This window comes from Zootoca vivipara, chromosome 13 (genome assembly GCF_963506605.1).
Source record: "Zootoca vivipara chromosome 13, rZooViv1.1, whole genome shotgun sequence".
NCBI lineage: Eukaryota > Metazoa > Chordata > Lepidosauria > Squamata > Lacertidae > Zootoca > Zootoca vivipara.
Window position 1 is genome coordinate 42,025,521 of NC_083288.1, and position 23,747 is coordinate 42,049,267.

Here is a 23,747-nt window from a genome sequence, read left to right on the forward strand (position 1 = left end):
TTATCTATAATACTGTTTTATTTATTTTATAGTATATTACTTTTATTATTGCTTTCCTTTTATGGATCAATGGTCTCGTTAGATAGTAAAATTCATGTTAAATTGCTGTTTTAGAGGTTGTTTTTAAAAGTCTGGAATGGATTAATCTATTTTGCATTATTTTCTAAGGGAAAGCACACCTTGGTTTTGGAATGCCTTGGTTTTGGAACAGTCTTCCGGAACGGATTAAGTTTGAGAACCAAGGTACCACTGTAACACTTTTATTGTCTAAAAGTAACTATACAACAGCCCTAACAAACTTACTGCTGCAGATCATATTTGTGCACCAGTCCTTCTGCCCTAGTCCTAGTTTCATTTTCCATGTCATACCATATAAGCCATTGCCTCTCTGTTCAGGATCACCTGTCACCACATTTAATCTAAACTACAAGTCACACAAACATATTTTAACAGCTTCCCATCCTTGAGGTGGTGAGTGGATGATCAGTCACCTCTAATAACACCTGGGGACTATTCTGCCCCATTACTGGTTGCTATTTCTATCTAAACAATTAATAATCTCTGTATTGTGCAGGTTTCCTATTCACCCCGCCTCTAGAGGTGACCACCTCCATGTTCAAAGATGGGAAGCAAGCTTCTATAGGTGGTTTCTGGGCCTGGGCTTCTGTTGATGTTCCAAGATCTTGGCATGTTGACAAGCTTTGCTCTTTTGATTGTATGGTTCAACATAATTCTGACATAAGTTGCATATGTCTTCTGCTCCTTCTAAATGGGCAGCAAGGCCTATAAAGGTTGCCAATTTCTCCACCAGCACATGAACGTGACCCGTCTTACAGTCTTCAAGCATGTGGCTGGTGAAGAGGGTGGCCAGCATGGCATGGTGGAACTAGCCATCATGTTCTCACAACCACCTCAGATGTGCTTTTGATATCTGAAGAAGTGTGTCTTCATCCCCCTGTGTATACAAAGCTGCATGTGAAGCTTTATAGACAAGTTCTAAAAAGGAAGTTCTACAGGAAAGGCGGCTTTCTCTCTCCACATGCATTCATTCTGTCCTTGATTAATGTATGGAAAAGGACTATATGTTGAATCTCAGTGTGGGAACCTCTGGTTGCCTGATTATGGAGTTAGCTCCCTATCTCTCTGCTCAGCCTGCTTTGCAAGGCAGACGATGATATGTTTTAATTTCCTTAAATCTTTAAGCACAAACATATTATACTGCATGGGAAGATCCATAGTAACACATAACAATTATCCATACGGTAGTTGCATATTGTTTGCCAACTTCATGGTGTAATAACTAATAGCTTGCCAAAGTAATCACACATTAAGGCTGGGCAAGACTTGGTGTGGTATTCAACTAGTTTGAGCAGATCCATTGAAATTAATGAGCATGATTAAGTAAAGTCCATTACTTGCAACAGGTCTACTCTGAGTAAAATATAGTTGGATGCCACATGTGAAGCCAATCCGCTCCATTCCTTCATGTGTACACTATAGTCCATCTGTGGACTCTACTTCCTTTACTCTTCATAATGAAGAGTGTTTCTAATAAATAAACTTGTATGACAATTCTCCATCATCTAATCTATTTCTTATGCCACTTTGTTATGGATATGCAGGTGGAGACTGCAGTGGGTCCCCATAGTATTAAGGTTACACACAAGGCAAAGTGTTGGTAACTTTTGAAAGCCTAATAAGATACTACCTGAAAGGCATGGACAATGTTCATCTACACTTCTTGATCCCGTCATCCAATAATGTCTAGTCAGGTACATGTTATGAGTCATTGCACTGAGTTAGGGTTACCATATTTTGAAGAGCAAAAAAGAGGACTCTATAACGACTCTTATTTTAAATACCTCTGTTATATGTAGGCTATAGAAGCTGTGATATATTGCTGAGGGGGGCAGGAGAAGAGAAGAAGAAAGCAAGTCTTCAGCCACCAGTTATGCCTATGTCTCATCCAGAAATTATAGCCAAAGACATTTTTGCAAATTTAAAAAATCCATCCGGACAAAAAGTTTACCCCTAAAAAAGAGGATATGTCCTGGAAAAAGAGGACACATGGCAACCCTAACTGAGCAGACAGATTCACACCATACATTTAAAGCACATTCAGCACACATCTACAGCACATGGCTTCCCCCAAAGAATCCTGAGAACTGTAGTTTGTTATGGATGATAGGAACTGTAGCTCTGTGAGGTGGAACTAGAGCTCCCAGGAAGCTACTACAGTATGTACTTTAAACCTGAAGAAATGTGAGCTTTGCATTCAAGTTTAATTCTAGTTTTTACATCATCATCATCAGGCTGGGAGAACCGCCAGGTTTGCAAAAATACAACAATAAAATGCAAAATAACCTTAGGGGAAGGCACCCCCCCAAAAAAACCCCCCACATAACTCTGCTGATTAAGTACTGAGCATGTTCACCAGCCTAGGGGTTCTAAATTCCTTTTTGAGTGGAAAGGGGAAGGAATGGAATATCCTGAAGTAAGGCATGGCTAGTTGAAACAGTGCACAAATGGTTGTAAATTTTTCTCCATGGACACGCTCTTCTGCCTTATTCCTTGGATAAATGGTTGTTGGACTAGGGCCCAGATCAAGGCCTACTGCTTCACCATTTCCAATCCCATCCCAGAGTTCACCTGCACTTTCTCCATCTGATTCACTATGCAAACTTTTTAATGAGCTCCCTGAAGACTGATAGCTGGGGTGTCTCTGCCTTGAGTCTCTTGAGCTCTTACTATGGCAGCTTCCAGTATCTGTGTGCCAAGGCCTTTAGATGAGCAGGGAAGTATTTTGTTATTCCCAAAGAGGAAAAGAATGTGACCCTTTTCACTGCCCTTTACCCCAGAGGAAGAATAAGGAATTGGTTCTTTTTTTCTTTCCTTCCTTACAATGTTCAGATTTTAGTTATTATTTTTTCAGGTTGCAGGGCTAGATCTTCAACAATCAAAAGCATTTTGTCCTCACTCACACATCCCTGATCACACATACATTATGTGTTAACTCATGTGTAAGCCCATGCTGCCACAGAGGTGTGATATGAGCAAGATCTTGGGCCCACAGTTTTGCCACAAGGCAGGGGTGTTCAGCTATGTTAGTCAGAGATGAAACAATGAGAAAACAAAGAAAGCCAGGCAAGCTGTTGATCATTATCGTTCTGTTTGCAAGCAGACTCCCACTGACCATGCAAGGAGAAGAAGGGACCAGAACAAAAGCATGTTAGAATTTTTTAACCCTCAGATAGTACCCACCCTTGTAACAGAAAAGCTACCCCCAAAATGGCAGAGAAAAGGGTTGTACCTGTAAATCAGGACACACTCAGATTTCATGTTTCTCCAGCATATTTACGAGTCTGTTAATCAAGATGCTTGACAATACCTTTTTCCAAACCAGTTTGAGATACCCTTTGAAACAGTGAATACATTGACTCCAGAATCCATTTTCAAGCACCTGTTTATTCATACATTGATACCGGTAGCTGCTCTTTGGGCAAATCTGTGGGGATAGTTATCAATACTTGTTAAACCAGAGGGGAAGCTTGGGAAGGATTTCCTGCTATGTGGCTGGAGGAGTCTCAGTGCTGACTAGGGGTTAAACATGACTGTTGTATTGCTCTCTGTTTACAGCTCAGGCTTTACTGGTAAAGCAGGTTCTCTCCATAGGAGAGAGCATGGGTTGCGGCTGGGCTAACAAGACGACCCAGGGCCTTGGGGGGTGGGTCTGATATTTGGCTTTGATTGGTGGTTTAATTGTTGCTGGGGATTTTTTCCTTGTTGCAATTTGATGATTGACAGCCCTTGCTTGGTTTAAGCTGAAGGAGCAGTTTGTGCTACCTCTTTGCTGCTTGCTTCGAATCTCCCGCCCACCCTCCGCTTCATTTAGGCCCCTTTGCTTGACCTTGCAGTGCCTGTCTAGGTGGTCGCCTGTATTCAGGGGCCTGGTAGGAATTTTGCCATTTGACTGATTGGCTGGTGTCAGGTGGTTTTTGCCTACCATGCTGCAATTAGTCACAACTTGTAAGGTTGCGGTTAGTCATTGGTTCAAATAATTGGTCGAGGGGTACGGATTTTGGCTGGGCCTGACCCTCATGTGATTGCTGCTGCCATATAGAAGTATTCCGTTAAAGGAATCCGGGGCTCCACATGTTTGTCTGTTTATCCCCGCTAGGGGTCAGGACCACGCATGAGCCTCGGGGAGCATCTGGGGAGAGGACAAAGAAGGGCTTGTGCCCCCTGCCCTGTCCTCTCTCAGGGGGTGCTGACTTACTGACTCCCCTACTAGGCTAGAGGGAGTCAGATCTGTCCCAGGCGGGAGACAGATGGCTGGGAACCAATGACTAAGCAACCACTCACATTTAATTGATTGTATTTTAATAAAAAAGTTGTGGCCAAATTTTAATGCCAAAAACCTTAACAAAATTATGGTGTCTGTGTGAGTTATTGGGGGGTCCTCTTGGTGCCTCGGCACGCAAAAAATGATATTTCATTAATTTTTCCATAACAGTTACAAGCTGGTCACTGAGGATATGTGCACCATATATTTTTAAAAGTACATTTAACACACATTTCTCCCCTCAAAGAATAATGGACCCTGTAGAACAGGGAATAGGTTACTGAGAGCTATAGCTCTGTGAGGTGTAACAGTGCCCCAAATTATTTGTGGGAAACAATGTGCTTTGAATGTACTTTAAAGGTATAGTGTGTATGTAGCCAGAGTCCCCATTAAAGTTAAAGATAAATTGGCATATTATTATTAAAAGGTAAAGGGACCCCTGACCATTAGGTCCAGTCGTGACCGACTCTGGGGTTGCGGCGCTCATCTCGTGTTATTGGCTGAGGGAGCCGGCGTACAGCTTCAAGGTCATGTGGCCAGCATGACAAAGCCGCTTCTGGCAAACCAGAGCAGCACACACAGAAATGCTGTTTACCTTCCCGCTGTAGTGGTACCTATTTATCCACTTGCACTTTGACGTGCTTTCGAATTGCTAGGTTGGCAGGAGCTGGGACCGAGCAACAGGAGCTCACCCCTTTGCAGGGATACGAACCACTGACCTTCTGATCAGCAAGCCCTAGGCTCTGTTGTTTAACCCACAGCACCACCCGTGTCCCCTATTATTATTACAAAGCATCAAAATGGCATCAGAAAGTCAAATGGCTGTCACAGGGCTTATGGAAGCCTGGACTGTGTAAAATGTGTGGGTCTGGGATTACACATCTTTTCTCTCCTCCAAAAATAATCATTTGTTGTTGTTGTTGTTGTTTAGTCGTGTCCGACTCTTCGTGACATACTCTTGGAGAAACAAAACTCTGATCTACATAGATCTTCAAGATAAGATTCTGGAGGCAGAACATGGAATCATTTAAATGTAGTGGTCCAGTATTTTTTGATATAGTTTTAATGGAAGGGCAACAATGATTCCCCATTTCCCCATTTGTGAATTTCTGCCTGAAAATGGTTTAAGGCTAGGCACATATTCAGAGCAGTGAACATTTGATCCACCACTCAGAGGTCAGTATTTTGGGTACATGGGTACCTGCATGTTTCTAGTGACATATGTAACAGGGTTGCCAGATCACCTGAGCACCTGGGTAATGATATAGCCACAAAATGTCTTGATAATATTAATATGATATACTTCCTTCCTTCCTTCCTTCCTTCCTTCCTTCCTTCCTTCCTTCCTTCCTTCCTTCCTTCCTTCCTGATTAATAGAACTGGAGATTATTCAATTGGTTGAGTGCACACACATAGTTCAGAGATTACCCTGTTTTTGATCCCTTGCCACCTACCCAAGAAACCAAATGAGAAGTCAAACCAACCAACGATGCACCCCTGAGGACAGCTGTGTGTCACATCCCTTAGTGATAAAGTATTGTTTTCTTCTCTAGCACCATTGGAGCAGATAACACACAACTAATGCAGTCAAGCAGATATATCATCCAAATAGATATTGTCATCCACACACCAGCCACAGGCAGAGGAAGGAACTGGATCAAGCAGCTCCATGCTGATGATGATCAGGACAGAAGAAGTTGCTGTAGCAACCTCAAGGAATTTCTGTTGGATTTTGGAGGTGGGTGAGAAACCATTTGAGGATGTATTGCATTTTTCCAGAAGGCAGGTGGAAAACAATGGGAGGAATGACATATTGCAAACATCTCCAAAGAGCTCTCCAGCCATTTCCATCAACTAATCTTCCCTTTCCCATTCTCTAACTTCACATGCCTTTTGGTGGATAGACTGCTGAGGAACACTGGAGTAGTGTGAAGACTGGTCAATATTATTATCATGTAATTGTCCATCCAGAACACTGGAGACTACATAATATACCCAGTTTCTGATATGGCATGCCTCTAAGAGGTCTACTGCACTCGTGTTATATTTGTGGGTTTCCTCTAGGCATTGGTTAACCATGGCAGAATACTCACCTTGCCACAGTCTGATCTGTAATAGAATAGTCCCAGGATGCTTTCAGTAGACTGAGGTTTGGGCAGTTGTGTTCCTTGCTAAGTGAGAATATAAGAATGTGAGAAATTAGAACTGTCATTCTACATCAGTCAGCAACTGCATACCCATGGCAGTTTGTTCAATTTTCCTGGTGTTTCCCTGTTGATTTCTGCATGTAATTGGAGCTTTCACATGACATAAAAGCCACTTCAAGAACTATAGAGGAATATAGTGAATATTGAGTGCTCATTTCCGTATTAGTTGCAAATGATTTTTTTTCCCTCTGGAAAGGAATAACATGGAAACTAGGACTAAACAGCACTATGGTTCTGGAAGTGATATTTGTAAAATATCATGTGAATGCAGAAATCAACAGTTCGAGAAATGGGGAAATGGAATAAACTGTAGTGTGATTGCAGCTTGTGACATCAGGCTGAGCACTCTGACTTCTTATGGTGACTAACCAGGTGTTTCTTTGGAAAGGAAACACAAAATAGGGGAAGATAATGCATCTGGCCTATTAATAATTAAATCAGAGCAACACACAATTTTAAGGTAAGTCTTTGCACGACAAAAAAGAAGTGGATACAGTTCAGTAATGAACATAGACAATGAATCTATCATATCCACCTCTCTGTGTGTGCACATTCCTGTGATGCAGTCTCAGTCAAACCCCCTGCCGGTGAAGCTGATGCTAAATGAAACCACTGCGTAAGGGCACATGGCAGCTACCACTTTCTTCTCCATGGGCTCCTCTGTGTGGTAACTTCTCCTTGGAATCTTCTCTAATCTCCTTCTGCAGATCTGGAGTACCCAAATGGGTAGTTCTTCAGATATTCCACAAATTTAGATTGTATTTTGGAAAGTGGTCTGCTTCTTAGGAAGATAGATACAGTGGTACCTCTACTTACGAATTTAATGCGTTCCGAACACACATTTGTAAGTCGGAAAAAATTGTAAGTCGAATCCCATAGGAATGCATTGGGAGAAAAAAATTGTAAGTCGAAGCAACCCTATCTAAATATTCATAAGTAGAAAAAAATCCTATCTAAACAGCATCCAAGATGGCCGATGGAGCTCCATTCGTAAGTAGAAACATTCGTAAGTAGAGTTATTCGTAAGTAGAGGTACCACTGTAGTTGGAAAGGTGATGATGATGATGATGATGATGTGTGTGTTGTAGGACAATATATTTTAGAGGAGCTGCATTGATGGGGAAGGGCCATAGCTCACTAGTAGAGCATCTGCTTTCCATTAAGAAGATCCCAGGTGCAATCCCTGGCAACTCCAAGTAGGAGTGTGAATTTTCTCCTCTAAAACTCTGAAAAACCACTGCCAGTCAGTGTAAACTATACTGAGCTATATGAACTAATGGTCTGACTCAATATAAGGCACCTTGCTGTTTTCCTAAAAGAGGTGTGTGTTTGCACCACAGCCCTTCAGATATCTGTTGAATTAGATTGGACAATGGTCAGGGGTAAGGAGCTGGACTCTGCAGAGCCGCAGGTTCTCAACTCCTGGTGCAGATAATACTGAGTTGGATAGAGGAATGGACTTAGTATATGTCATCTTCCTATGTTCCTATGGATAATGTATGAACAATTAGGACTGGGGTCCCAGGACCCAGTCAAGAATAATGGCAGCTGACACATAGCTACACCCTTTGCTAAGGCTATAATGGAAGTATCTCATTACCACCTTTTTCTCTCTTTCCAGTTTTTACAGTGATTTGCAAGAAGACAATGGCATGGGGAAACCAGACAATGGTGAATGAGTTTGTCCTTCTGGGCCTCTCTGAAATTTGGGAGGTCCAATTGGTCTTCTTTATCGTCTTCCTCCTCCTCTACGTGGCTACTTTCTTCATCAACATTCTCATCCTCTCAGCTATTTTCAGATGTCGCCATCTTTCAGACTCACCCATGTTCTTTCTCCTGGGTCATTTGGCTTTCCTGGACCTCTGCCTGTCCTCCTTTGCCACTCCAAGATCTCTTTTTGATTTCCTCGCCCAACACCATGTCATTTCCTTCCATGGTTGCATGGCACAAATCTTTTTTCTTCATCTCTTTGGGGGCAGTGAGATGCTCCTGCTGATAGCCATGGCCTATGACCGGTATGTGGCCATCTCCCACCCTCTCCATTATGCCACACTCATGAATCGGCGGCGATGCATGGGGCTTGTGCTAGCCTGCTGGACTGGTGGGCTCCTCCACACCACTGTGCAATTGGTTTTTACAATTAATGCACTTTTCTGTGGACCCAATCTTGTGCACAATTTCTTCTGTGACATCCCCTTTGTCATTAAGTTGGCCTGCACTGACACATACCTCCTGGAAGTCATGATGGTCACCAACAGTGGCATTATGTCACTAATGTCTTTTGTTGCTCTGCTTCTCTCATATGGATTCATTCTTTATACCATCTGCTCTATGCCCCACTCTAAAAGGACCACAAAGACTGCTTCCACATGTACCTCTCACCTCATTGTGGTTACCATGTACTTTGGGCCAATTATGTTTATTTACCTGCAGCCATACAGTCAATTCATGGCCGATAAAGTGCTCTGCATCTTCTACACCTGTTTCACCCCCTTGCTGAACCCAACTATCTATGCTTTGAAGAACAAGGAGATGAAGGTTGCTATGGGAAGTCTGCTGGCAAGGCTTTCTGGGAAGGTTTCCACTCAAGGCCAGCCCTATCATTAGTCAGCATGAGATGGCCACTTCGAGCAGCTTATTTTGGTTGTCACAAAAGAGAGGCAAAATCAATAGTTATTTAATTTTACTGCTCACAGTGTGGAGAACCCAACTATCTATGCATTAAAAAACAAAGAAATGGAGGCTGTCATTGGCAGTCTGTTGGCAAGGATTTCTGGACAGGTCTCCACTTAGGAATGAACACAGCACTAGGCAGCCCAAAGCCGCCACCTCTTGAAATTGAATTTGGGTGTCACGAAAGAGCAACAAATTTAATTTACTGATCTTCTTGCATTTATACATGGGGTGGAGAAAGTGGTTAGGGAGAAGTTTTTCTCCTTTTCTCCTTATTCTAGAACCCGGGCTCATACAGTGGAGCTGAAAATGAAGTGCTTCCTTACACAGCGCACAGCTGATGGGTGGGGAAGCTAAGCTTTAAAAAGTCTTTTAAATAAACCTTATTCAACATTAGCTCCACCCCACCCCTAAATTGATTTGGGCCTGGATGTAGACCAGATGTTCTCTGGGTAGCCCCGGGTCAAATGGGGTGCTGGGTTCCACCCTAGGATTTCTTTTATTTTCTACCTCAGCTACCAAAATAACCTGACCAGCCACTGGTGTGCAAAGACCTATGCAGCTTGGGGACCAGGATACCAGAAAGACCATCACATCCCTTATTTACTAGGCCAGGGCATCTGGCATGTATCATTTTATCGGGAGGTCCTGAATATTGTTTTTAATCCAATCAGTACTTATTGATGTTTTAATAAATATTCTATTCTCCTTTACATCTACAGGTGTGGCAGTTGATGTGCTAGACCAGTGTCTGGCTTTGGTAATAGACTGGATGAGAGCCAATAAGCTGAACCTCAATCCAGATAATACAGAGGTGCTGTTAGTAGGTGGTTCCCTAGACAGGTTGGATGGGAGACTGCTTCCTCTTTTGGGGGTTACTCTCCCTGTGAAGGAGCAGGTACATAACTTGGTGGTGCTCCAGGACTCATTCACTAGGAAGCGTTCGAGGTATCTGGGGGTACCAATTGCCCATAATTTGAACAAAGTTGTAGCAGTCTAATTAGAGAACGGTTTGTTTGTTTATTTATTTATTTGTTCCTTAGTTTTTATTATATACTAGCTGACCCGGCCACGCGTTGCTGTGGTCCTTTCCTGTGACAAAAACAAAAGGGTTAAAAACAGGACCACATTATCTACCTGGCCCTGCAAGGGCCTGGCAACAAAAGGCGCGTTCTGAAGCACCCGAGTTGTTCAGTTCCATAAAAATTCCAGGAAGTGGCAAGGGGAAGGTAGGGGGTTCTAAATCGGGGGGGGGATTGGGCACTGCAAATATCTGAGGACATGGTTGTTGTTATTGTTTTTAAAAAAGACGTAGAGGGTTGCATTCAGTCGTAGTATACGTGAAATGGAGGGGAATAGCCCCCCTTCAGATCCCCCTGAGCCTCAGAGTCCCTCTGATTCGAGGCGAGATACTGTGGAGATGGCAGGTTTCATCCCTGTGTGTCCCCCCCCACCCTGTTCTGACCCATTACGTATCCCTACTCCCTATTCGGCCCCCACCCCAGGCAGGCCCTTACCTCCACTTGGCAATGTTGGTTTTTTGGTGGGGGATTTTTTGGGGGGGGTGTAGTGGTGCTAAATGGTAAAGTAAAAACCCCTTGCCATGCAGGGGCCTACATAAATCAAAGGCTGTGCTGCGGCCTGATAATGGCCGCTTTGGTGGTTTCAGTTGCTTGGTTGATGATGTCATTTGGTTTGTGGGTGTGGCTTAAATTTCACAGGAAGGGAGGGGGTGGAGGAGGGTATAACACCACTTGAGGGCGCTGTTTGACTTGGTGGAAAACCAGGTCTGTATCTGCCCAGGTGTGTGATTTGAGGGATTTTTGTCCCCAACAACGCTTGGGGAGTGGCCTGGATCGTTGTGTCAAAATTTCAGGATGATCGGTCAAGCGGTTACGGAGAAAAGTGGAACCTGCAGTTTCACGATTTTTAGATTTTTATATATATAGATAGATTTTTCTCCTCCTCCCCTAATTAGAGGTGGATATCATTCCATTCAGATAGGTGGTAGAATCACACACATTTGGGACAGGGAGAGAAAATCACACCCCTATTTACCCTCCTTTTTTTAAATCTCCTACCATCTACCCAGAAAACCAAACCTGAAGTCAAACCAAGGCACAATGCAGCCTTGAGGGCAGCTGCATAAATCTTGCTTTAGTGACAAAAGTATTACTTTCCTCCCTCTTGCTCTGTAAGAGCAGATAAGGCACTAACTAAAGCAGCCCCCTTTGGGGGGGATGAGCAATTAATTACACACACACACACACACACACACACACACACACACACACCCCACTGTCTCTTGATTTGCTCTTTAGCCTGCCTTTCAAGCAGAGATCACATCCACACAGATAACTCATCCCCACACCACTCATAGGCAGAGGAAGAAACTGAATCAAACAGTGCCATGCTGATGCTGAACTGAACAGAAGAAGCTGCTCCAGAAAACTTCAAAGAATCTCTGCTGGGATTTGCAGGTGATATAGACCATTTGAGGGGGTGTTAGGTTTGTCCAAACACAAGTGCCTTTGGGAAGAATGACACGTTGCAGACTCCTTCAAGGAGCTCTTCAGCAGTTTCTGCCACCTAAACTTCTCATTTCCAACTCCAGCACCGCACATGTCTTTTGGTGGTTGAATTACTGATGGAATATGGGGCAACATGGGAACTGGTCAGCATTGTTGTGACATACTCATTCATCCAGAAGACTGGAGAATATGTATTACATTGAGTACTGGGGCGACATGCCTCTGATTGTTAGGGAACAGCAGCGGGAGAGGGCTTATTGTATTAATGTCCTTTTTGTGGGTTTCCTATAGGTGCCATCAAAAGGCAAAACACTCAGTGATATGGGCACAGCCTGGTCAATAATGGTTTGGGTCCAGCATGTTGTTGGAATCCTTAGGTTGGGGAACTGGTGTTCTTTGCAAAGTGAAATATAAGATCTTAAGAAATCAGAGCTACCATTTCAGATCAGACTGTGGCTTGTATATGCATGTTTATTCCACTTTCCCAACAGTTCCCTAACTGTTATTTTTTACATTACATTTGAGCTTTCACGTGATGCAAAATCCACTTTCAAAATAATAGAGAAATATAGCATAGGTTTAGCACTTATTTCAATACTATTTCCAATGATTCCCCCATGTCCCCGGCAGCAAATAACATAGAAATTAGCACTAAAGTTTGTGCCATATTCTAGTGTAGGTCTGAAAGTGCCTTTTGCATTGTATGAAAACTCAAAGATAATGTGAAAATTAACATTTAGAGAAACATTGGAAAAGGTGACCAACTACTGTAGATGAGGACTCCATTTTCTGACAGTACCTAACAAGATTCTCCTTTGTAAGAGAATAATAAAATAAGACATGGTAATGCATCTGAACCTGTTAATAATTCTGTCAGTTTGGTTCTGCCTCTGAACACGGTGTCATGGATAGAAGTCATTGAGGTGTGTGGTGTGTGTGTGTGTTAATATAAATTTTATTTTATTCTCTTCTCTTATAATCTATTCTATTCTTACTGAATATAACAATATTCTGAGACAATAACTCCTTGGGTATGACCTGCCTAGCTAGTTCTTCTTACTTTGCACAGCAGAACACAAGGGCTGTAACATCTATAATGCTGTCTACTAGTGATCTTGGCACCAACAGGGCTGTAGCCGAAACAGAGCTGCTGATGAACAAGAGTGAATCAGCATCCTCAGTGGAACCCCAAGGTTAACAGAAGTGCCACAAATAAAATAGGGAAACACCAATGAAGCTGAAAGGGGAACAGGCTGGGGGGCGGGGGGCGCCAGGGGGGTGCCGTGCTGCTGTGCCTGCGGAGGCGGCACTGCGCCCTCCAGCCAGCTGCACTGGGAAACGGGGTGGGGGGCGCGCCAGGATCATCACACCATGGCGCCCGGGTGCCCGATATGCTTAAGACGGCCCTGAAGAGGAAACAGATGAAATAATGTACTGGAGGCAATGATGGCCACCAGCTTGGATGGCTTTAAAAGAGCATTTGAGGCATTCATGGAGGCAGGGCTATCAGAGGCTACAAGTCATGATGGCTATGGTCTGCCTCCATGGTCAGAGTCAATATGCTTCTGAATACTAGTTGCTGGAAGCCACAGCAGGGGAGAGTGCTCTTGTGCTCAGGTCCTACTTACAGGTTTCCCGCATGAATCTGGTTGGCCACTGGGAGAACAGGCTGGATGCTGTAACTCTGCTTACACTTCCAGCAGTCCTTCATGTGCAAGGAACTGTGGAATGGGTGAAGAAGAGAAAGACCAGGGCTCCAGCTCACCAGCTCACATTTCCTTAAAACAGAGGTGGAGGGTGACAACTAAAATCCTAACATGCAGTCACTGCTACACCCCCTGGTGGTGGAGCTGCCCAGGGCCGTCCTCAGGCCTCCCCCAGGAGCTTCGCCTGGGGAGTGGGAGCCTGGGGCCGCCTCCTCCGCACCTCTCAGTTTTTGAGCGGCTTCAGGCCACTCTCCGGAGGTGTGCAGGGAGCGCGAGCCTGGGGCTGCCTCCTCCACACCTCTCAGCTCCCCGCGCACCCCTCCTGCCCGCCTCACTCACAGGGGGCGCCAGAGGGATCTTGGCACCAGGGCGCCAGATATGGTTAAGACGGCCCTGGAGCTGCCACTAAGTAAAGAGCTGTGGAGGGCACAAAGCAGCTTATGCTTTCTTCTCCACAGTTTTCTCTGAATGGTAACTTCCTCTTAGAATATCCTCTAATCTCTGCTGCACCAGATCTAAAGAACCCAAAGGGATTATGCTCCAGGCAGTGCTATTTTTCTGGAAAAAGAGGTGCTGGAACTCACCATGAACACCTCCCTCTTTCTATTAGAATGACAATGACACCCATTGTCATTGTTTTGGAACACACCTGAGAGGTGCCAGAACTGAGTTCCAGTGAGTTCCCTCTGTTTACACAGGGTTTTTTTTGGAAAGTGGTCTACTTCTTAGGAAGATGGGTAATTAGGGAATTGGGGTGTATGCACGAAGCTATGGGCACAAGACAGTATATTTTAGATGATCTGATAAGATGAAGGGTCATAGCTCAGGTGTAGAAAGTCCCAGGTTCAACCTCCAGCATTCCTTTTTTGTCAAAAAACCCTGAAGTACTACTGCCAGTTACTACAGACTATACTGAGTTAAATGGACCAATGATTTGACTTGAAATACTGCAGCTTGCTGTCATCCTAAAAGGTTGGTCTCTCCCTGTGGGGTGGGGTGGGGTGGGGTGGGGTGGCGACTCCAACTCCCATCAGCCGCAGCCAGCATGCTCATTTTGGGGGATGATGATGTGAGGTGAAGAACATCAACATCTGATGAGCTACAGGTTCCCCATCCCTTGTGAAGACAAAACTGAGCTAGATGAAGTGATGGCCTGACTCATTATAAATCACCTACATATGTCCCTGTGATAATGCATGAAGCACTAGGCCAGGAGTCCCAAGACTCAGTCAAGAATAACGTCAGATAATACAAAAGCACACCCTTTGCTGATTTAACCTAAGACTGTAATGGAAGTATCTCATTATTGTCTCTTTTCTCCCTTCCAAATTTTCACAGTGAAAAGCAAGTAAGGAATGTCAACAAACCAGACAATGGTGAATGAGTTCCTCCTGCTGGGCCTCTCTGAAACCTGGGAAGTCCAAATCTTCTTATTTGTTTTCTTCCTTCTCCTCTACATGGCTACACTATTCACTAACATCCTCATCCTCTCAGCAATTTTCAAGGATCACCACCTTTCAGACTCACCCATGTTCTTTCTTCTGGGTAACCTGGCTTTCCTGGACCTTTGCATGTCTTCCTTTTCCACCCCAAATCTCTTTGATTTTCTTTCCAAGCACCATGCCATTTCCTTCCATGGCTGCATGGCCCAAATCTTCTTCCTCCATCTCTTTGCAGGCAGTGAGATGCTCCTACTGATAGCCATGGCCTATGATCGGTATGTGGCCATTGCCCATCCCCTCCGTTATACCTCACTTATGAGCCGATGCCATTGCATGGGGCTTGTGCTAGCCTCCTGGGCTGGTGGGCTCCTCCATGCCACAGTGCAATTGGGTTTCATCATTAATGCACCTTTCTGTGGGCCTAATCAGGTGGACAGTTTCTTCTGTGACCTCCCCTTGATCATCACATTGGCCTGCACTGACACCTACCCCCTGGAAGTCATGATGATCACCAACAGTGGCATTATGTCACTGGTGACTTTTGTTGGCTTACTTCTCTCCTACGGATTCATTCTCTACACAATCCACTCTCGGGGGGCGTCTGAAAGGAGCACCAAGGCTGCTTCCACATGTACCTCTCACCTCATTGTGGTCACCATGTACTTTGGGCCCATTATGTTTATTTACCTGCGTCCATATGCCCGGTTCATGATTGATAAAGTGCTCTCTGTCTTCTACATGTCTGTCACCCCCTTGCTGAACCCAACTATCTATGCTTTGAAGAACAAGGAGATGAAGGCTGCCCTTAGAAATCTGTTGGCAAGGCTTTCTGGGCAGGTTTCCACTCATTGATGGCCCTACTGTTTGGCAGCTTGAGGCAGCCACCTCTAGCAACTGATTTTCATTGTCACAAAGGAGCAGTAAATTGTCAGTTGTTTATTTTACTGTTCCTGTTGCATTTATACATGATGTGGAGAAAGTGTATAGGGTGGATTTCTCTCTCTCCTTCTCTTGTAATTGTAGAACTTGGGCTTATCCAGTCGATCAGGAAAAGAAGTGCTTCTTTACACAGCAACCAATTGAACAATAGATTTTGCTACTCTAAGGGATGGCCACCACTTTGGATGCCTTAAATGCATTAGAAAATATCCTGGGTGATAAGGCTATCAATGGCTACTGCTGCTGATATGGTAGCTACATTACCTGCAGTATCCAGAAAATTCTATGGTAATTACCAATATGTTGAGCACGAAGTGAATCACACAAAAATGTTAATACCATTGTTGGAGTTCCATCTGGATCGCACCAGCACAAGTATACTTATGTAGATATTGAGTTGCGTATGTCATCATTATTTTGGCATTGGAGGCATCATTTAAAATTCCATTTATTAGAAGCTGAAATGTCATTTATTGTTGTTAATGAATTTTTGTAAACCACAAAATTGTTCAGCTTGTGTTTTATCTCTCTGTATTCCTTGGGCATGGTATAGATCTAGGTTTGGGGCAAGTACTTGTTGGTTAGAGAACCCCAAAAGAGATTTAAAACCACAAGATATGCAGCAAAGTAAAATGTGGCAATATAGGCTGTTAGACTTTTAAAATATCCCCTTTTAAGTTGTTCCCAAAGTTCCCATCTTCCCTTAGCATAGAAAGAGTCCACACATTTTTTAAGTTACACATATTTTGCTTTCAAACGTTTCAAAGGTCAGATTCATGTGCTTTTCCATACAGCAGTCTGAAAACACGGGCATTAAAACTTAGGTTTCAATGTGGTTTGTGTTTCTAAATCATTTGTATAGAAATTGTGTGTGGGGGGGTGGGTGGGTGGGTGTGGTTTAAGCCACGTGGTCTGAGTTTGGTACAACCAACTCAGACCTCTTTACTAGTAAGGTTCACATGGTGGAATGAAGGCAGAACAAGGAGCTTGATAACCTTTCCTACAAACAGCAGGGGCGTAGTCAGGATCAAAACTAGGGGGGGCAAGCCATGGTCGTTCAGGGGCGGGGCCAAGGCACGGGAGGGGAGGGGCCACAAAGTGGGAATGTGGGTGGGGCTACAGGGCCAGCGGGCCCGAGGAAACATGGCGGCGGCAGCAGCGGCCACCTTGTGCTTCTGGGGCTGGCAGCGTCGGCGGCTACCCTGCTTGGCTGGAGAGGACGGGAGGGTCGGGCAGGCGAGAGGGGGTGACAGGACGGGCGAGGGCGAGGCAAGGCACGGCCGCAGTCATGACGGCTCCGAGGTGTTGCTGCATATCAGCATAATATTTCAACCATGTCGTGGGTTCAAGCCCCACCTTAGGAAAAAATTCCTGCATTGCAGGGGGTTGGACTAGATGACCCTTGTGGTCCCTTCCGACTACAATTCTATGATTCTATTGATATATTACCATAGCATATGCATCATTCTGCTTTCTTGAATTGTCCTACTCCTAGGCATAGCAGCCAACTCCTAGAGGCCTAGGTGCCTCTCCCCCCCCCTAATTACTGGTAAATACCGTATTTGAAAGAGTCATCCCCCCATGTTGATGGGCTTTCTATGTGGGGCTTATCCGCCCGCCCCCTCCAGTATTTTATTCAGGATGGAAGAGGGAGGGAAGGAAGGAAGAAATAGAGAGAGGGATAACTCACATTTGTGGGTGTCTCCGGGTGACGCTGTGATGCTGGAACTCTGCAGCAAGAGGAAGGAGCCTTGTAAGCAGCTTTCTCTCTGCTTGAGTTACAGCAGGCACGTCCAACAGGTAGATTGTGATCTACCAGTAGATCACTGGATGTCTGTGGTAGATCACTGGCACCCCTCAAAAAAGCTCACCCAAAAATTTTCTCCTCCCTAAAAAAAGCTGAACTATGACCTGAAACCCTAAACAAAAATGGGCCTCCCTCCCTCCTAAAAGAAGCTCAACAAGTTTGACCTAAACCTCCAAAAACAGGGCTTCCCTTCCTTTAAAAAACTCAACAGCTTTGACCTGAACCCCCCAAAAGGGGGTAGATCACTCCCAGTTTTTAACTCTGTGAGTAGATCAGAGTCTCTTGGGAGGTGGCCACCCCTGATTTACAGTATACAGATGCAGGAGGAGGGGCAGACTGGAACACCACTGCTTTTTATAAACATCACTGTGTCTATCAAAGCTACAGCCCCCCTTTTCTTATTCACTTCCTTTTAGCCTTGCAGAGCCACCTTAGTCAATGCATCCTCATTAAATCGCCAATAGAACTCTTAATGCGATCCCTGAATGCTCATTAACAACTCCCACTGAAGAACAATAGGGTGAAGTGGTCAGCTATCAAATCTTGCCTGAAAGGCAATGGACAATCTGCTCCATTGTCTTAACTACCGGTAGCCACTTTGCTTTATTTATTTGATGTGTTTTTGTTACAGCTGTGTTCCTGCCTCCCCCCCAAAGCAAGCGGAGAGCTAAAGCAAAGCAAAAGCAAAGCCCTTTCCACTTCAGTTTTTGGAGGGGAAAAGTGCTGGTCATGGCCTGTAAAAGACATATTTTTTTTTGCTTCTGGGGGGGCAGCTGGCCCCCTGCCCCCCTGCCTACGCCCATGGGTAGGTCTGCCGTAGTCGAAACAAAATTTACAAATTCCTTCCAGGAGTATCTTAGAGACCAACTAAGTTTGTCATTGGTATGAGCTTTTGTGTGCATCCACACTTCTTCAGATATCTGAAGAATATCTGAAGGTATCTGAAGAAGTGTGCATGCACACGAAAGCTCATACCAATGACAAACTTAGTTGGTCTCTAAGGTGCTACTGGAAGGATTTATTGTTTTTACTTTCCTACAAAGGTGATTGTGAGTGACTCTAGTTAAGCCTGGCAGGACAGCTTACTTTGTGGTTTTAACCCCTTCATGCATGAATTAGACTTAAGCATGTTGGTTATATGAGGCTGGCTATCCCACACCTTCTTCATAGGAAGGCAGGAACCTACATTATACTGAATCAGACCATTTGTCCATCTCCACAGTATTGTCTATACCAGCTGGCTGTGGCTACCCGGGGTTTCAGACAGGGGTCTCCTCCAGCCCTGAAACTCAAAACAATTGCAAGGGCAGTTTTATGAGTCCAGAAGACTCAGAGTTCCTGGCCCTCACTTCTGACTTCAACATACATGCATACACACTGCAGGAACACATCTCCAGTCCTGAGATAGTTCAGAGACATCTATTCTAATTTCTTGTGGTTTCTATAGCTAAGTGTTACAGTTCACTACTTTCTTCTCCACTTGGAAAGGGCCCTTTATTTTTTTCAGACTGAGGAGTACAAATGTATCAGGATATTAGAATTAAAATTGAATCATGGAGGTGTTGCATTGCATTGATTAGACCATTGTGACTGAAACCTCATTTTCTCCCTCCCCGGTGTAATAAAAATATGCTTTTTAAATTGTTCGTCTTGTGAATTTCTGGGTTCAGAACTGTTTAGGTACATTTTGCAGGCAAGGACCATTTGATTCTTGCTAATCTTGTTATTCACTTGGAATCCTTCCCTTCCCTCCCTCCCTCCCTCCCTCCCAGATTGGAACAGTTTGAAATGATTCTATTGGTGGAGTTTGTGAAAGCATGTACTGTATTCAAGAAAGAGGTAGAAAATCGCAGCCTTCTCTCTTCCCATCTTCTTTGATCCCTTGCCATTTACCAAGGGAAATAAGCCAGAACTTAAACCAGCACCATGCACCCTTGAGGGACATCATGTAAGATTTGCCACAGTGACAAAGCATTACCTTTCCCACTAGCTCCCTAGGAGCAGATAAGGCACCAGCTTCAGCAGTCTCCTTTCAAAAAGAATGAGCAATTAATTCTACACATTCCACTGACTGCTCTTCACCCTGCTTCTCAAGCAGCTATATCATCCACACAGATATTCACAGCCCCACACCACTCACAGGCAGAAGAAGGAATTGGATCAAATAGGCCCATGCTGATTCTGAGCTAGACAGAAGAAGTGCCTGCAGAAAACATCCAGACATTTCTGCTGGGATTTTTTTCAGGTAGGTAAAAACCCACTTAAGGATGCATTAGATTTCTCCAAAAGGCAAGTGCAAAATTCTGCAAGGAGCCCTCCTGCAGTTTCATCTGCTAATCTCCCCTCTCTAACTCCAGCACTCCATATGCCTTTTGGTGGGTAGATTGCTGATAGGGGTAATCTGGCTACTGGTCAGCATTGTTAGAATGTAATTGTCCACCCAGAACACTGAAGACTATATATAGTGCCTCCTGAAACAGGTGGCATGCTTCTAAATGCTGGGGAAGGGCAGAAGAAGAGGGCTATTGCACTCATGTCTTTTTTGTGGGTTTCCCATAGATTGACCACTGACAGAACATAGAACATTCCACTAAATGGCTACAGCCTGATCTGGAATGGTTCAGTCTCAGCATGCTTTTGGAATAATGAGGTTAGGGAAGTGATATTACTTGCTAAGCAAAATATAATAATTTGATGAATTAGAACTACTATTCCAGATCACACTGTGATCCTCTAGCTGAACACCTATTAATACCGTAATTCTTCCAGAATTCCTGCACCTGGTGCTCTAAACATGATGTAATGGGTGGAAGTCACTGAGATATCTATTTATATACCACTTGATCATTAAAAAGCTCTCAAAGTTGTTTACAAAGTCTGTGTGTTTGTGTGCATTTGTGCAATTCATTATTACTGAACATTACAATATGCTGAAGCAATAAATCTCACAAGCTACCCATGAGCTCTCCAGCTGGTTCTTTTTACTTTGCTTAATGGAATAAATATTATGGCTGTAACATCTGTGGTCCTGTCCAATAGTGATCTTGGCACCAAAAGGGATGTAGCCAAAACAGGACCGCTGAGAAACGAAAGGGAAGGGTTAGCATCCTCAGTGGAATGCCAAGGTCATCAAAAGTGAAAACAAAATTCTTTCAGGACATTATTATTATTATTATTATTATTATTATTATTATTATTATTATTATTACCCCCACCCATCCAGCTGGGCCACCCCAGGCACTCTGTGTATAAAAACATAGTAAACACCAATGAAACTGAATGATCATTCAGGATGGATGAAGGAAAGTAATTCAGGAAGCAGCAATGGTCACCAATGTGGATTGCTTTCGAAAAAGGATTAGACACATTTAAGAAGGACAATGCCATCAATGGCTACTGGTCATGATGGTCAAACTCTACCTCCATGGTTGGAGGCAGTATGCTTCTGAATACCAGTTGCTTGGAATCCATAGCAGAGAAGAGTGCTCTTGTGCTCAGGTCCAGTGGTCACAGAAAGCTAATTGCCTCTTGCTATTTTCAAGGTGGGGGTGGAAAGATGGTGAGCTAGAAGAGTGAAAATACAATGGAGTTTACAGGAAGAGGAGATGGCTAAGTAGGACAGTGAAGCACTCCTCGTTGTAACATTCCCTTCTCTTCCATTAACATTTACAGAAATGGTTAGACCTATCTGAGACTCACTAAGAATAGAATGGGTAAGGAGGAGGAACATCAGGCCTCCAGTCTACCAGCCCACATTTCCTGAAAAAGAGGTGGGGGTGGAAAACCTATTGGAATGGTGGGTGGGGTGAAACCAAGGACTAGGATGGATTTTAGGAAGACATGAAAAGAGGAGAGGCATTCCACTTTAAGATAAGCTTTTAAACACGGCATTCATAGATACAATGAAGTAATGGAAATAGACAAAGGAATACATTCAGAGCACTCCTTGTGTCTATAAAAAGAGTCTGGAGGTGCAGTCTCTGGTGGTGGAGCTGCTGCTAAATAAAAGAGGTGTGAGAGGGCACAAAGCTGATTGTGCTATCTTCATACTAATCAATGGATGGTAACTTCTCCTTAGAATCTCCTGCAATCTCCTTCTGTAGCAGCTCTGAAGACGCTTATTACATTGCATTTTGCAAAGTGGTCTACTTCTTAGGAGGACTGATAGTTCGTGACTTCAGGTGCATGTGTCTATACAAAATGAGAGGAAATGGGAAGTATATCTTAGAGGAGCTGATAAGACAGGGAAGGATCATTGCTCAGAGGCAAAGCATCTGCTTTGTATTCAGAACGTCACAAATCCAGTGCCCAACATGTGAATTTTCCTGTGTCTAAAACCCTGAAGAAACACTGCCAGTTACTGCAGACTATAACTGAGCTAAATGGACCAATGATCAATATAAGGCACCTTGCTGTTCTTCCTTAAAGGGTTGGGGTGGGAGGTAGGGGTGTAAATCACAAAAACAGGCAACCTATGGCCCTTTGGATTACAGTTCCCATCAGTGTCAGCCATTGTGGTCTGAAGGGCTCCAGGTTCCCTATCCCTTGGGCAGTTGTTGCTGAGTAAGATGGAGCAACAATCTGACTCACTATAACTCACCTTTCTATATTCCTATGATAACATACTATGATCCGCTATGACTGTAGTCTCAGGACACAGCCAAGAATAACAGAAACTGACAAAAAGATGCTCCTCTTCACTGGTTTAAGACTCTTGATGGAAGTATCTCATTACCATCTTCTTTCTCACTTCCCAATTTTCCCAGTGATATGCAAGAAGTGGATGATGGAGGCGAACCAGACAATGGTGACCGAATTTATCCTGCTGGGCCTCTCTGAAACCTGGGAAGTCCAACTTTTCATATTTCTCCTCTTCCTCATCCTCTACATGGCTAGTGTCTTCACCAACATTCTTATCCTCTCAGCAATTTTCAGTGATCACCACCTTTCAGAATCACCTATGTTTTTTCTGCTGGGTCAACTAGCTTTCCTGGACCTCTGCTTGCCCTCTTTTGCCATTCCAAATTTCTTTGATTTCCTTGTCAAACACCATGTCATTTCCTTCCATGGCTGCATGGCACAAATCTTCTTTCTCCATCTCTTTGCAGGCAGTGAGATGCTCCTGCTTATAGCCATGGCCTATGACCGGTATGTGGCCATTGCCCATCCTCTCCGTTATGCCTTACTCATGAACCGGCACCATTGCGTGGGGCTTGGGCTCGCTTCCTGGGCCGGTGGGTTCCTGCATGCCACTGTGCAACTGGGTTTCATCATTAATGCGCCTTTTTGTGGACCCAATCAAGTGGACAGCTTCTTCTGTGACCTCCCCTTGGTCATCAAGTTGGCCTGCAATGACACCTACCCCCTGGAAATCATGATGATCACCAACAGTGGCATTATGTCACTGGTGTGTTTCATTGGCCTGCTTCTCTCATATGGTTTCATTCTCTACACGATCCACTCCAGGAGCCCCTCTGAAAGGAGCACCAAGGCTGCCTCCACATGTACCTCTCACCTGATTGTGGTCACCATGTACTTTGGGCCAATTATGTTTATTTACCTCTGTCCATCCACCATGCTCATGATTGATAAAGTGCTCGACATTGTCTCCCTTTTTGTCACCCCTTTGCTGAACCCAACTATCTATGCTTTGAAGAACAAGGAGATGAAGGCTGCCCTTGGAAGTCTACTGTGTAGGCTTTCTGGACGGGTCTCCACTCAGGGCCATTAAGCAGCTTGATATGGCCTCCTCTAGCCCCCGATTTAGGCTGTCACTATGGAGTCTCAAATCACTGGTTACTTATTTACTTGCATTTATACACAGTGTAGAGCAGTGGTGTCCAAACTTTTTTCAAAGAGGGCCAGATTTGATGAAGTGAAGGGCCATGAGGGCTGACCGACCAAAGTTGTTAACCGTTTTTTTAGGATTAAAGTTGTTGAGGTTTTTTTTTAGGATTTTACCCCAGGAAATAAACTGCCACAGGGGCCGGATTGAACCAACCGATGAGCCGGATTAGGCCCCCAAAACAGACTTTGGACATGCCTGGTGTAGAGAAAGTGGATAGAGATACATTTTCCTCCTGTTTTAATTCTAGAACCC

General features: G+C 44.2%; 3 protein-coding genes across 3 annotated transcripts; all 3 read left to right on the forward strand.

The window, feature by feature from the left end:
• Positions 1-8,196: 8,196 nt before the first annotated feature.
• On the forward strand, positions 8,197-9,156 carry LOC118095624 (olfactory receptor 4K3-like). The gene has a single exon (XM_035136871.1). It carries the CDS (start codon positions 8,197-8,199, stop codon positions 9,154-9,156), a length of 960 nt encoding a protein of 319 aa, XP_034992762.1.
• Positions 9,157-14,814: 5,658 nt separating this feature from the next.
• On the forward strand, positions 14,815-15,753 carry LOC118095623 (olfactory receptor 4K3-like). Its single transcript, XM_035136870.1, has one exon. It carries the CDS (start codon positions 14,815-14,817, stop codon positions 15,751-15,753), a length of 939 nt encoding a protein of 312 aa, XP_034992761.1.
• Positions 15,754-22,430: 6,677 nt separating this feature from the next.
• Positions 22,431-23,378, forward strand: LOC118095622 (olfactory receptor 4K3-like). Its single transcript, XM_035136869.1, has one exon. It carries the CDS (start codon positions 22,431-22,433, stop codon positions 23,376-23,378), a length of 948 nt encoding a protein of 315 aa, XP_034992760.1.
• Positions 23,379-23,747: the final 369 nt, after the last annotated feature.

What these genes read in the sequence shown, in the direction of transcription:
- LOC118095624 (XM_035136871.1), top strand. Translation starts at nt 8,197, where the DNA reads ATGGCATGGGGAAACCAGACAATGGTGAATGAGTTTGTCCTTCTGGGC.
- LOC118095623 (XM_035136870.1), top strand. Translation starts at nt 14,815, where the DNA reads ATGTCAACAAACCAGACAATGGTGAATGAGTTCCTCCTGCTGGGCCTC.
- LOC118095622 (XM_035136869.1), top strand. Translation starts at nt 22,431, where the DNA reads ATGATGGAGGCGAACCAGACAATGGTGACCGAATTTATCCTGCTGGGC.